This window comes from Chroicocephalus ridibundus, chromosome 10 (genome assembly GCF_963924245.1).
Source record: "Chroicocephalus ridibundus chromosome 10, bChrRid1.1, whole genome shotgun sequence".
NCBI classification, from domain to species: Eukaryota; Metazoa; Chordata; class Aves; order Charadriiformes; family Laridae; genus Chroicocephalus; species Chroicocephalus ridibundus.
The window spans coordinates 21,736,706-21,751,517 of NC_086293.1; the positions used below are offsets into that span (position 1 = coordinate 21,736,706).

The 14,812-nt window shown below is 48.8% G+C and overlaps 1 protein-coding gene across 3 annotated transcripts in view; it reads right to left on the bottom strand.

Moving 5' to 3' along the window:
- Positions 1-14,812, bottom strand: part of MGLL (monoglyceride lipase) — a 109,732-nt gene that overhangs the window by 13,307 nt on the left and 81,613 nt on the right. For all 3 annotated transcript variants that reach the window (XM_063348297.1, XM_063348300.1, XM_063348298.1), the window contains 2 exons: positions 3,171-3,307; positions 1,450-1,560 (listed from right to left, as the gene is read on the bottom strand). In XM_063348297.1, the coding sequence (XP_063204367.1) occupies positions 1,450-1,560; positions 3,171-3,307 (248 nt within the window). The remainder of the gene's footprint in view (positions 1-1,449; positions 1,561-3,170; positions 3,308-14,812) is intronic.

Here is a 14,812-nt window from a genome sequence, read left to right on the forward strand (position 1 = left end):
AAAAAGTATAGCTCGAGAAGAAGTAAAATCTTTCCATCTTTTCCTTGACTTGACTAGAAACAGAAGGCTAACGCTGTCCTTCAGATCCAGACCCTATACTCTTTTTTTCTTAATATTTATTCTTTTTCTTTTTCCAAAGTAAGAAAAAACAGGGACACTGGTGCTTATGGGACCCTTAGGCCAAGCCAGGTATAGCCCCACCTGTGAAGACTCAGACACCAGGCTCCAAAAAGCACCCTTTGGTGCACTGACTCCTGTTTAAGTAAGTTTTTCCAGACGGGATGAGTTCAGGATTCACTTCCCCTCCGAAAAGTAGGTGGACTGTGGGGGAGGCACTTAGGAGGAAAATATTGACTGGCACCCAGGTGGTGCGGATCTCAGCAGGGTCTTGCATTTTAAGGCTAGAGGTCTTAATGCATTTCCTTCAGGGGAAGAGTGAGGTGATTAAAACGCACACTTTGGTGCTTGTAATGATCTGTGGGGTCAGTAGATGGCTTTGGCTACAGCAGAAGGTGCGACAGGATTATACTGAAAGCTGAAGCAATCTGTTTCCTTTCCCTTAGAAGAAAGAAGGCCAGCAGAAATAGCTTAGAAGTAGATTAAAACAAGCCAGCCCTAGGAGAAGACTCTAGGGAGAAAGGATAAAAGAACGAGTCCTGTGGGAACGAGATGGCCCGTCGTTCCCGCTGGCTTTGCTGGTCCTTCTCTGCTCCCATCTTCTTGTAGGATTCTCGTTTATTCTTTTGAAAATCCAGAAAGGAGGGGAGAGCTGAGGGTCAGTTGCCTTGCAGAGCCTCCCTGGGGAAGGGCAGAGCGGGCAGCGCAAATCTGGATCAGAAAAAGCTCTGGAAGGGAGATGGGAATGGGAGGGGGGTAAAACCTAAATGCAAACTGAAGGAGATGGTCTGGAGAAGAACCAGCCTCGGGACCAAGCCAAATGGGACGCTGCTGGGGCAGCGATGCTTTAGCTGGGAGCCTCCTTTGAGGCTCACGAAGGATTCCTGGGACTCAGGAGCTCTAGTTTTGTTTAGAAATTGGTCATCCCCCAAACGCCAAAAATAACCCTGGCCTGACTTAGCCAGCAGCCTGTGTTGCAACTAAACCAGACTCTGTATGAGTCAGGAAGAAAAGTGTAGGAGAGGAAGGGAAAGGACGGCACTGTGTGGGCTGCCGCAGGGTGCGGTGAAGAAAGCACAGTCTGCTACCACCTCCCGAGGTAGCACCGTTCTCTGACTCTCATTCAAATAAGCTTTTCTGGACGAGTTGAGGATTCACTTCCCCTCTGAGAAGGAGGTGGGACTGTGGGGGAGACACGGGGAAGAGAAGTACTGCCTGGCATCCAGGAGGCACAGATCTCAGTGGGGTTTTGCGTTTTAAGGTTAGAGGTCTTAACGCGTTTTCTTTCGGGGAGGAGCGAGGTGACTGGGTGCAGTGCGGGTTTGCTCTTACCTTGATGGGAGTGGCGACTTCTGGGCTGGCTACCACTAAAGGAGAGATTAACACCATGCCTGAAAACTCGCTGGGTCTCTCACTAGCTGTCAGAATGGAGATGGCTCCCCCCTGCAATGCAAAATAACAGCACGCAGCTTAATACAGGTGTCAACGTCTCATTTATATAGCAGTCCTGCTACTGGAAGGGTTTTACTCCAAACAAGCAAATTATTTCTGCCCCAGTGAGAGTGCAGTGTGGTCAGCGAGGAAGGCTGGAGGAGCAGGGTCGCTAGAAGTGGCTGGGTTTTGTTGGGGGAGAAGAGATCAGGTTTCTTCTCTCCTGCTGTAAACCCCCACATCCCACTGAACTCGACTCTGTGCAATGTCTGTCAGCTCCCCAGGATGCCTTGTGTCCTCCTCAGTCAAAAGGACTGAGAAGAAAATGTTCAGGTGGGGCTTTGAGCAGCCTGGTCTAGTGGGAGGTGTCCCTGCCCACGGCAGGGAGGTTGGAACTAGGTGACCTTTAAGGTGCCTTCCAACCCGAACCATTCTATGACTCTATCATTCTATGACTTGAAAAATAAGTTGCTTTTTCAGCATGACAGACTGGTTCTGCATCGGGAAGATGCCATGAAGCCGGGCTCGCTCCGTGCTTGTGGCACTGGTAACCTGGGCAACAGCAACGCTGCCATCCGGCATGCGAAAATCTTCACTAATTACTGGAAGTTAAATATTTTCCTCTTCAGTGTCCCCAGCCCCTCCAGCCCACGGCGCTGTGCCCAAGGCCTGACAGCAAAGACCCAGCCCATGGTTTGGAGCTGAACGCCAGCCAGGCTGAGCCCTCCTGCGTGAGGACGGTGGCTGATGGCGTGAGGGGTGAGGGATGGAGGGGACCTGGCTGGCTTTCTCGGGAAAGTTTGCAGAGGAATTAGTTGCCAAGGGAAATATTTGGTGAACTTCCACGCTGCCGGAGAACCAAGGGCTTGTTAAACGGAGCGGCAGCGAGAAGCATCTCAAAGACCTCACTGGGAAATTAGCTCCTTGTTACAGCGGCTTTGGAGCGCAGCGAGCACTTCAGAGCATGCCATGCCTTCTTATGCAAGAACACTTGTTTATCTGAGCATGGCCTGAATCCCAAAGTACTTTTTCATTTTTGTCTCCTCCGGGAAGGCAGGGAGAGCAGATCAATGGCATCACTGGGAATATTGCTAGCTTGAATGAAGGGATTTGGCCCGTGCTGTCAGAATCAGACTTCAGATCTGTTCACCAAATCAGTGCCTTTGTTTTTGCAGCCCTAATCCCTGGTACATTTTCCTGTTAGGCTGTTTAACAGAATGAGGCTACAGGGTATTATTTTCCTGCTTCATCCCCTAGCCGCTCGCAAAGCTTTGGAGGGCTTAAAATGAAAGGAGAAGCCCGATGCTGCCGGGAGGTGGTGGGACTTAGCATGTACCTGCTGTGAATGAATGGTCCTATTAAAAAATAGACCCGTTGTTGCAAATGACACTAATTAGGGCCATGATCCGGGTAGAAAAGTTAAGCGCTGGCTATCCTGGAGACAGATCTCGTGGGGTACGGCATGCTGGCAAGCCGGTCAGTGAATGAAGCGGAAGGGAGGGTTGCTTGTGGTTTTGTTTTTCCTGCTGCGGGCTGAGTTATCTCCTGCCATCCGCAAGAGAACCACCGTGCTGCGGCACGTGTCCTGGGTGGTGCCGGGAGGGGTCGGGGACGGTGCTTACCATGGAGTGGCCCAGAATGAGAACGGGCAGCTCGGGGTGCTCTTTCTTCATGAGATCAATGTGCTGCAAGCTGTCCCTGATGAAGATGTGGAAATCTGAGACAACCATACGATCACCCTCGCTCTGCCCGTGACCAACTGTGGGGGAAAAGAAAAGCATGGATCTAAGTCATTCGAAGCAGCGGTTGCAATCGAGAAAGGCTTAGCAGAAAAATGCCTGTTACGACTGTTACTGTCCTAGCTTCTAGCTTGACCTTCTCCTGCAGTCATCTCCCAAGAGAAAGAGTGCTGCAGAAATACCAAGGAAGCTGCACAAAACAGTTTTAAAAGTGTCATACTGTCCATGATCTGGTTAAAAATATTTATATTCCCCTGTGTTTCTCCCTGCTCTTCAAAACTGAGAGGACCGATCTCACCTCTTGCAGCCTTCAGCCATCAGGGTGAGGAGGGCAGAAGGGCTGTCTTGCCTTGCTGTAGGGATGGGAGGTCACTGCATCCTGGGAGGTGGGTTTTTGCCCCAGGGATGATCGCCACTGGGGTCTGATGGCTCACTGTACTCAGCCAACTGCTGTGTAGGTCTTGGCAAGAGACAGAAAAATCCTAAAGACTAGATACGGTCGCTACAAACTTAATGGGCCACGGACACAGCCTTTTCCAGCGCCTGGGTGCGCGTGAGCTTTGCGGAGTCCTGCCTTTTCTCACTGCTACCCTGGAGCACTGGGTCGGCTGGAAACCACCTCTGCTGGGAGGTGAAGCGCTCTCAGCAGAAGGAGCGTGAGGTGCAAGAGCTGCAACGGGGAAGTATCAAGTGGCGTGGTCCTCCGAAAAGTGTTAACGCAAACTCTACTGCACCTGGACGCTGTCAGCACATTCCGTATCCGGGAATTATCTCGCCCCATCAAAGGGAAGGGAAAGGCTAAAACGGGAGATGGTGAGTTGCTATGGGAACAGCGGCATCCCTGGCAGAGGTGGAGCCAGCATCACCACAAACACAGTCCCAGGCAATTTTGAGCTTGCAAAGGCTTGAAATTAATATCACCTTGGGAAGGCAGTTTGCGTGTTCACCTGACCACACTTGCATGCTGCCATCTATCACAAATAGGATTCTTTCTTAAAAACAGCCTCCTTGCTTCTTTCTGTTTCATGCAGGTTGTTAAGGAAAACTGGGAAGGGGAAAAGACATCCCATCCATATGGGACAGGGTATCGGGAGTCCCAAACAACGCCTCCCTCTTCCTGTGTGTCTCCCTAGGCCTTCTCCAGCAGGCACTTAGACATACTTAAGGGCACAAAGGGACTTGTCAAAGGATGTGAAGTGCCTGCTAATTGTTTACACGCCGGATGGTACCCCCTCTAGTGCTCAACAAAGAAAAGCATTGCCTACCCAGCCCGAAAGGTACAGGCCTTTCACTTAGGTCATACCAGAAGAAATCAGTACGTCTAAACTTAATTTTCTTGCAAGCCGTCCAAAAAAATCACCTTCCAAATTAGGCAGAACTTCTAATAAAACGCTGGGCTAAATACACTCCATCTAAGAAAAAGGGAACCCCAAACTTGCTTTGCTTTTGTGCTGCCAGGTGCTCTCCAGAGCTGGGTCTCTTGGCAGCCAACACCGCCGTCAGCCACGCTGTCTGCCAGACAAACCCAGAGATGTCACGCTGGTCGGTTATAAATAACACAGTACCGGTTCTGCTTTCCACGCACACGCTTTGATTCCTGCCAAAATACGACACATTCTCCGTGGATCAGTGACCAGACACAAATCGAAGTGCCAACTAAAACACAAGTTGCCATAATCTACAGAAGTGAAGCCATGTGTGTGGCGGATCTATTAATTCTAAACTGATTTTTATTACAGATGGAAAGCCAGCTTTCCCCAACTTTTATACATGTCCCGACCACTCACTTTGCGGACCTCAAATGTGTTATCTACCTATTATTTAAACTTCAAATTTAGCAGGTCAATATGAGCTGAACAGTCCAGTGAGAGGAACGTTTCCTCTTAGCAGAGACCCCCACACTTCCACTTCTTTTTTCTCTGGTGCTGCTTGCGCTCGCTGCTAGTACCTCTTTCTCTACAGTGTCTAAGTCAGCTGAGCAAGCAAAAATAGCAAGGCCAGGTCTGTATACGGGCCACGGCTCCCTGCTGTGGAGCTGTGAGGCTTTGCTCTATTTTTGGACGAGACGGAGGCAGGTCTGGAAAGCCTCCTGGGCCCCCAGCGTGGAGAAAATCCCCCGGTCCGACCACATAACAACGCTGCTGCTCACAGCAGTCAGTGTTACGACTGTGGAAGCCTGCGCAACAGCTGTGACAAGCGTTTCATTGGATTTCTGCAGGTTTTGGGGTTTTTTATTAAGAACTTAACGAACCCACCTTTTTGACCTTTTTTTTAAACTACTGAACTACTGTTCCCCACCCAGATGGCACAGAACAAAGCTCGAGGAGCAGTCTGTCTGCACGTATGGTAAAGGAAGGCCACGCAAGGCTTTGCTTTGATACCATCGCTGCCCCTTGCGCAAGGTTAGCCGGCTGGCATTGCTAGGTTGTGTTCTTTTATTTTGCTATTTTTCTCTCTTCCCCTCCAAGAAACGAAACTTACTCCACCAGAGAGTTAGCTCGTTATTTATTGCAAGTTTGAATCTCCCATCTGAGAAAGCTTCAGGGTGAGGAACTAAGACCTCTCCTATTAGATGAAAGACGTGCACAACCAAACATCGACACAGTCAAGAATATTGACATGTTTTTCTCTATCTTTTGCCTTTAGCGCTATTAAGAATGAAAGGTCAGGTTCACCCTTGATGTAACGCTGTTTGCTTTGGGTTTTGCTGGGAATGAATCTGACGTAGTGGTTCCACAGCGCCAGTGGCAGGACAGTGGGTGCAGGAGGAGGGGAACTGCCCGCGCCTGGGAACTGGAACTAACCAGAGGCTGCTCCACACCCAAGTGACACAACACCCAAGCGAGACAACAGACGAGGGTCACAAGAATCACAGCTCCACGAGTTCCTCATCACAGCAGTCCCCCTTGGGGCCCCTGGTTTCAACAGGGCGATGTGAGGTTATAACCATGGGATGCTCATCTGTGAAGGGCTGTGATTGCCAGCGCACATCCACACGACACGCCTGGTTTTTACAAACCTGTCGGATACGTTTCGTACCTGCCTGTCTTCATATCCAACTTGCATGGCTCACTGCTAGTGCCGTGTACCTGTCGTGGCTCAGTGGTCAACCATTTCAGGGTGCGCGTACTGAGATAATTGCGGGCACCCCTTCCTAGATGCGAGCCTTTAAAAATGAGAATCCAAACCACTTTTTTACAAATTGCAAATCTAGAATTAGAAGGTCTAAACCTCCGTTTCCAACCAAACACACCACCGCAAAATAACAGATTTCGCTCAAGCAAGGTCTGAATAAAGGCTGCAATGATCTGGCCCCACGTGTAATAGCTAGTTAAGTTCTACCCTCTGTATTTTCTGCATGAGCTTGCTCAGGCTGCAGCTCTGCCACTGTAGAGGCAGGAACAGTAACTCGTGAACAGTCAATCCTGCCGGAAAGCATGACTTCAGAGCATGATTTCACCTATGATTATAGATCCTCCAAAGCTGCACACCTCTCTGGATGGAAGAATACTGACTGCCTGCGCAGGAAGACAAAGCTGAGGGTTCATGAAATATCCGAGGGCGTGAGGGCTCTGGGGAGTGCGTTATCACCACGTAGGTATCACTCTGGCTGCATAACGCATCCTGTGGCCCTTCAACTGCATATTTCTGCAAGTCCCTCCATTCCTCAAATCCAATATTCTCTTGCGCTGAGGGGCTTGCATTTGAAAACCGCTCCAAAGCAGCCAGAATCTTCACCTGACATTGGCTCACACCCCTCAAAAAACATTGTATCCTGGTCAGATATGCTGAAAAAAACTGTAAATAAAAAGCACGGCGCAACTCGAACGCTTCCTTCCCTTCAGTAAAGGCCAAATGGGAACAGCCCGAAGAAACGAGCGCCCCAGCCCTGGGCTTGCTGGGCAGAGTCACTGAGACGAGGAGAGCTGCGCTGGGTCTCCACCAGCACGATGCTTTTTTGCTGGGGCTGTGAGGCTGAAGAAATCCATCCTTAAACACACTAAATAAAACCAACACAGCATTAGGCAAAGAGAGAGCCCGGCAGTGCCCGTCTCCCCACACCCTGGGCTCAATAGCACCCAGCCCTCCGAGGCACTGCGGGGAGGGAAGAGCACGGCCGCACACCTCCTCCACCCTCAGATATTTGCACAGTTTTTGTTCTAAACACCGACTTTTATATAAGCCACACACTGTATGGATTCCTTCCTCTTTCCTAGTGCCAAACCCTCCGGACAAAGGCCCAGCCCGACCCTGCGTGTTCAGGTGTGGACTGAACCGCTCCTCAGAGCTTCCGCAGGCACGTTTTGCTACAGAAGATGAGGTGACAAGGGAAATGCAGGGTCAGATGTTGACTTCAGCTATGCTGCTGTAAATTTACCGATTTCAGTGGTGTTCCTTGAAGCTTACAGTCATGGGAAAGCAGAAATTACGGACTATGTTGTTTTTTCAGCCTTTGCTCCCTATTTATTATGGAAAAACCATAAAACCGAGGGAGAGGACATGGGAAATCTGCCTGGGGAGCAGTAATTCTCCAGGCAGAATCTGGATCTTGACTTTTCACATATTTTGAGATTTCCAGCTTTGGGGGAAAGGGGATGGTTTGGGTCCATTTTTATTGTAGTGAGGACCATCACGGGCATCTATGGGGTGACATGCTCTCTCTAACCAACTGGTGGTGGAAACAATCAGCAGGAACGCAGGGCTTGACTCCTGCCTTGGGATCCATCACACCGGCTGTTTGTTTTCCTCGCTAAAGACCTAACTCCAAGACTTTGAAGTGGGAGAACCAAGAACAGGGAGGATTAGGAGATGGTCAGGCACTCCAGGCTTACCATTCCCCGAGCATAAATACATTTTGAATTGCAACAGCACTCTCACAGGAGCGCCAGGAGTCTGCAGAACTAGTAAAAGGTGAGAACTGCGACTACTGGGGACCTTACCAACACTTATAAATACTTAAAGGGTGGGTGTCAGGAGGATGGGGCCAGGCTCTTCTCAGTGGTGCCCGGGGACAGGACAAGGGGTAACGGGCACAAACTTGAGCATAGGAAGTTCCACCTAAACATGAGGAGGAACTTCTTTACCCTGAGGGTGGCAGAGCCCTGGCACAGGCTGCCCAGAGAGGTGGGGGAGTCTCCGTCTCTGGAGACATCCCAAACCCGCCTGGACGCGTTCCTGTGCCACCTGCTCTGGGTGACCCTGCTCTGGCAGGGGGTTGGAGGAGATGATCTCCAGAGGGCCCTTCCAACCCTATGGTTCTATGATTCTATGATACTGCGAAGTCAGTGATTCACCAGCCACGTCCTAGCAACCGCCCCTGTACCACAGAGTCCCACATCAAAAGGACACTTCTGAATTGTGTCGGGGGGCCATCGGCAAGGCTCGGTGCCGTAGCGTGTGGTTTAATAAGCTGGAGCTACTCAATGCCCAAAGGAGCCATCAGAGGCCAGAAAAGGTGGTTTTACTCTTCAGCGCTGGCTCCGCAGCAGCAGCACACTGCAGCTCAGGCAGCCGGGTGCAAAGGCAGGATTTTTGTTACAGCCCACAACCAAGCTCAGGCTGAAGACCCTCTTCTTTCACTGTTTCCTTCACCAATAAGCTTGTTAGAGTCTGACAAGTCCATTTGAGGCAAATGCCTAAATGCCCTTTGGAAAAGGAGGTATTTACAGGAGCATTACGTGTTTATTAGCTTTCTGAAAGATTTGTTTCATTTCTGAAGGTCTCTGCCTCTGTTTTCTGCCCCAAACTGGAGATGGGGTGGGCTCCTCACTGGTGCGGAGCACTGCAGCACCCGGGAAGGTGAGCCCACCTCACCCTCTTTTGCTCTCACCCCCTAGCAGGTGATGCTGCTGCAGAGGGACATGAAGAGAGTATGTCCTCCCTGCTGCTAAACTGCCTGGGTTAGGGAAAAAACATGTAATTAAAAGATCTCATAGATGCTTTCACTCCGCAGGTGGCTCACGCGGAGGATCAACACTGGGTCTCCAGCCTGCGGGAGGGAGATGCCGGTGACAGGAATTTGGATGGCTCTTCTGGCGCGCAAGGTGCGAGTGTGCCAACCTAATCCCTCTCCCGCAATCTTCCTGAGCTCGCGGCAGCTTGCTCAGGCGGGGACCTCGCTGTGGTGGTCCACAGGTCCACAACCTGCCCTTCAATCCCGCTGGTATGGCAAAGGACCGCTTCAGTAGCTCATTTTAATATCCAGCCCCCATAGACTGGGAGACGGAGACCCCTGTCTGCCTGCGCTTTCCTCTGCCCTGTACGAAATGCATTCAGGTTTGCAGGTAAAACTTTTGGCACAAGATGAAGCAGATACAGTTTTCACGAGTGCTTTAGTTTTGGAAGTCAGTGCAGGCGTTAATTAAGCGATGTCACATGGCACTATGGCAGACGCCTGTATTTATGAGATCTCTTGAAACACGTCTGAGCAAGGACTGCTTTTTTTTTGCACTTGCACAGCACCCAGCACCGCAGGGCGTCATCACAGACCTTGGCCCAAGGTACTGCAAGATCTGAAAGTAATAATTAACCCTAATCCCAGACTGTAAGGCAGCACGGCTTTGCAGAGGAGGAGATGGGAGAAAGCACATAGATGGAGAATGTGGGTGAGACAATACACAAGACGACACTAATAAGGGGTTTACATGGCAAATGTTGTGTGAAGCCTTGATTTTCTGCTTGGGTGTTTTTTTAAGGTTTAACAGAAAAAAAATATTAATGAACTAGTAAACACTTCAAATTGTCATAACAGTTCACTACTGAAAAAACTATACTTGTTTGGTAATGAATCAAGCACACATCCTTTTCATCAAGTGAGCAAAGCTCATTAATTAAACATACTGGATTTCAAAGCTCCCAATGTTTAATTGTTTGTTTAACAAGCAGTACGTCTAATCCACCATTCAGACACACAAACAACTAAAACAACAGGAAGAAGCTTCAGAGCAGGACAACCAACATCTGGAAGAGTCAGCAGACTGTGCCTGTATTGTCAGTAACATGTAAAGCAAATGTTCCCCTCCCAGAACAAACGCACACAGGAAGCACCTCGAGCTCCTCCTGCAGATTCCTACCCAGCCAAGTGGCTTCCTTGCCCTGAGAACAGACTCATCACAGCAAGGCAGCCCGTTCTGGTTTTACTTCCCCTGCCTTTTTCCATTCCCCAACCAAATCAAACCTGATGCTCAGAGGGCGTTCGGTAGCGTCTGCCCTCCGTTGTGTACATACTCTCCATTTTGCATGCGGATGGACAGCAAAGGCGGGACAGAGACACCTGAGCCAGGAGAAGCGGGGTAAGCTGTCCTAGGATTCGCCATGCCACCTGGGCTCCCATCAAGTTGCCACCTAGGTCAGCTGCTGTGCTGTAGTGTATGTTGTAACCAAACCCCGGAGGTGAGCTTTTCAAGGGCTACCAAGATGATGAGGGGACTGGGACACCCCTCTTATGAAGAAAGGCTGAGGGATTTGGCTCTCTTCAGTCTGGAAAAAAGACGACTGAGGGGGGATCTTATCAACACTTATAAATCCTTAAAGGGGGGGTGTCAGGAGGATGGGGCCAGGCTCTTCTCAGTGGTGCCTGGGGACAGGACAAGAGGTAACGGGCATGAACTTGACCATGGGAAGTTCCACCTAAACACGAGGAGGAACTTCTTTACCCTGAGGGTGGCAGAGCCCTGGCACAGGCTGCCCAGAGAGGTGGTGGAGTCTCCGTCTCTGGAGACATTCCAAACCCATCTGGACGTGTTCCTGTGCCACCTGCTCTGGGTGACCCTGCTCTGGCTGGGGGTGGGACTGGATGATCTCCAGAGGTCCCTTCCAACCCTATGGTTCTATGATTCTATGAATGTCCATCTGACCGAGCCTTAGCTGTGCACCATCTCTCTCATCCTCTCCCAGAGTTTTGGTTTCCACGAGGCGAAATGGCAGCGCTTAGGCTGGAAGGGAGCTGCGGACTGCTCCAGCTGAGCCCGTGATCCGGACCGAGGGGCACAGTGCAGAGTAAACCTGCTCTGCAGCACTGGCAAGCTTTACACTGTCAGTATTTGATATGGTCTAAGCCTTTTCCAAGAGGACTACTTCCACGTCAGATAGGACGCAATAGGAACCAAAAGGAGAGGGTTCACCCTCACCATTGATTCCATCTTTATGTTCCTCGAGGACTTGAAATACAGCTCGACACATGCTTATCCCAACTTTAGTCCACTCTTCCCTGTCAGGGTAGTCCTCAGCATCCCTTCTTTCACACCACCTGTACAGATACAGTGAGTACACTGGGTTTTCCATGGCAATGGGCACGTTATAAAAACATTAGATACGGAAACCAACAGAAGTACCTCCCCCCCCTTGGTGTTTTATGTATGGATCATGTACCTAAGAATCGCAGGTGGATTCTGCCTCTCTCGTACCAAAAGGGAGTCTTGTCCCGAACACACAAATCCATCAGCTTCCCTATTCCTTCTGAAGGTTAGGAAAATAATTTTTCTTTCAGCATTTGCTGGATAGTTTTTATTCACTTGCCTCACACAAAGAGTGCAGCAAACTGAAAGCCTTCTCCTCCCACATCAGAGACACATTTGCAGAGCCGAGGTATTTTTAGCATAGTGCACACACAGAGTTATATTGTTTGTTGTCTTGGTTAGGGAAAAAAAAAAAAAAAGAAACAGGCAATTTTCTATACTAAAACTATTTGTGCCTTATTGCTGGGGAGCAGAGAACTAGTCATCTTGCTGAAGCCATTTAAAATTTCTGCACTCCAGAGATTACAAACAAAATGACCTGGTACATATCAGAGCAGTCGTTAATTCCGTCGGACAAGGCAAACTGTTTCTGTCAATGTTAAGAGCCAATTCATCCCTAACGGATACAAGCACGGTTCTTTTGGCTTTAGAAGACTTGCCCAGTTCTTATGCTGTTGCTGATTTTGGCTCTCAATTACAGTTCCTTAAAAGTCTTCCTGGAACATCATGTTGCTCATGAAAACATGCTGGAAAAAAAAACCCCATCTGAGTGTTTGTGTTGCAAAATAATGAGCTCTTCATAGGCTGCATTTACAAACAGCAGTCGCTGTGGCCAGACGAGAAATACAAGTGTCCCCATGGACGTCATGTAAGGAAACGGAGCAAGACAGTACGAAAACCCGCACATACCGTAGTCGCTTCCCCTGCTGCCGGGATTAGGGGAGCTTTGTCAGTCCTATCACAGAATGAGGATGCTGCTGCGGCACGGCTGGTGGAAGCTGAGGCCCGTGAAAGGGGAATATGGAGCCCGGTTCCTTTTCCACAAAGCTCACAGACAACAGTATTCCACTTTCTTCCCCAGCCCCTTCTGCACTGCCGCCTCCCAAGCCAGCCCTCAGGAATATTAAAGCAAAAGACAGCTGAAGGGAATGCCCTTCTCTGCCGGGCCGTTGGGATCAATGACTGGCAAATGCTGCACAAAGCCGGCATAGATGGTTGAGCAGCTGTTGAGTTCCTCCGCAAAAGAGCTGCTTTTGGTGATGGGTGAAACGATTCCTATCTGATCTCTTTTCCCATGGGAGGAAAATCACAGTATAAATGTAAGATATATAATCAGTGAGGCACAACTTATGGTGCCTCTAAGGACTCTCATAACCTGGCACCAAGTGATTTTATTTAAGGCCCTATAATAATTGTTAACTGCTATTCTTGCAGTGTGGCGCTGAGATTTTGCCCTTTCATGAGGAGCAGATAATTTCCTGAACTAGTTGAGGTGACTTTATTTCACATCAGGTTTGGTCTTCAAAGACTTATTCTGGTGTGACATAGAACCAGTACCAGTGCTCAGACACTGCGGAAAAAATTGCAGGGACTTTGCTGGAGTTAATCCAGGGTCTCCCTAGTTCACTTGACCTATACGCCACTGATCTTTTAAGAACAGAGAAGGGCCTCTTTTCTGCTCTCCACATATGATTTAAGATACCGCTAATGGTAGCTAAAGTTTCACACTCACTAGAAGAGGAGAGCAGCCAAGGACAATCTGCCTGCTATTTTAATTTAGCTTTAAAAACATCTATGTAATTTTCCTCTCTTGTTTTAGTACCATAAAATCCAGAAAAAAAAAAAAAAAGGGTGCAAACTTTATTTTTTCCCAGATGAAAACAAGGATGAAAGTCCACTTGCATTAACTTTCTGGTCCAAGTTCCAGCTTTAAAACAGCTGGGGCACCCATTCAAAATGTCAGGCTTTTCAATGAAAAAGCCAGCGCTGGAGTGGAACTGCACACTCCCCTTCCCCTTCCCTGCCCATTTATTCCAAAGCACGGCTGGCATGTGGGCTGGCTCTCCAACACGCACATGCTATTAAGTCCTAAATGACAGCTTGTTTAACCAGAAAACATTTCCATTTTTTTTTTTCCTTAACAAAGGCCATTCATTTCTTGCTCTTCTATTTGCTTAAGGACGGTTTCATTTGCCCTGCCTGAGAGTTTGCACAACCCGCCTGATTGTTCCCCTCCAAACAGCGCCGCAAGTTAATGACCCACCTCTTGATCTCGGAGCAGGGAGCCTTGCCCAGCGCTCCGCAGCATCATCGAGCGAGCTGGTTACATTGCAAAATCCATACGTCTGCCTTGAATACCTTTATGCTTGAGAAAACAATCAGATCAGTTCATCTCGGGCAAGACAGTGCTAATCCTGCCCTGCTAACAGCAGATCAGGCATCAAGAAGAAAAAAATAAAAAAAAAAAAAAAAGAGGAAAGCTGGGCCGTGTAGGAACTCCTTCCACGCTGTTGACTAATGTCTTGGAAGACAGGCACAACTTCCTTTCAAGCTATCTTCAAAAGCTTCCCCTCCATGCGGACCACCCATTGGGAACCAACATCAATAACAACCAAAAAAAAAAAAAAAAAAAGAATTTAAAAGAGCCATTTTTCACCCGATTTATTTACATGTTAAAATAAACACGAGTTCCCATATAGAGCAAGGGCTCCCGGTGGGTTCTGTTTAGCCTGTGAGATTCTTGGCACGGGAGTACAGCGTTTCTCTATTCCAAAGCAATCTTGGCACAGATTTTTTTTGGTTATATAATTTTTCCAGCAACCGGCAAATGAATAATAATAATAATAATGATGCCTCTAAAAAAGTGGGAATCATGTTCTAAGATACCAGCAAGGTGTTTTACCAATTAATCTGCCAAAAGGTCATTAGCGAAGCACAGCTCCCAAACTCCTGCGTGCAGGGTCAGTTCTCCCCACGGGCTGTACTTCCAGTTCCCAATCAACCTGCCCGAAGGGAGCTTTCCCACAGACTTAAAGAGATTTTTCGCTTTTTGCTTCCCTCCTTTGCACACCCCTCCCACATGGCAGTGCCACCCTCATTAGAGTGGATTTGTCCCCGTTCCTGACAAGGCATGAAGGAAATACCGCTCTTCCAGAGCCGACAGCTTTTTATACCCACTTTGCACAAGCTCAATGGGTAAGCAGCAGGTGGATTATTTGAAACAGGCTTGTTTTGTTTTGTTTTGTTTTCTTTTTTAACAGGCTACATCCACACAGAGCTATAGCTCAC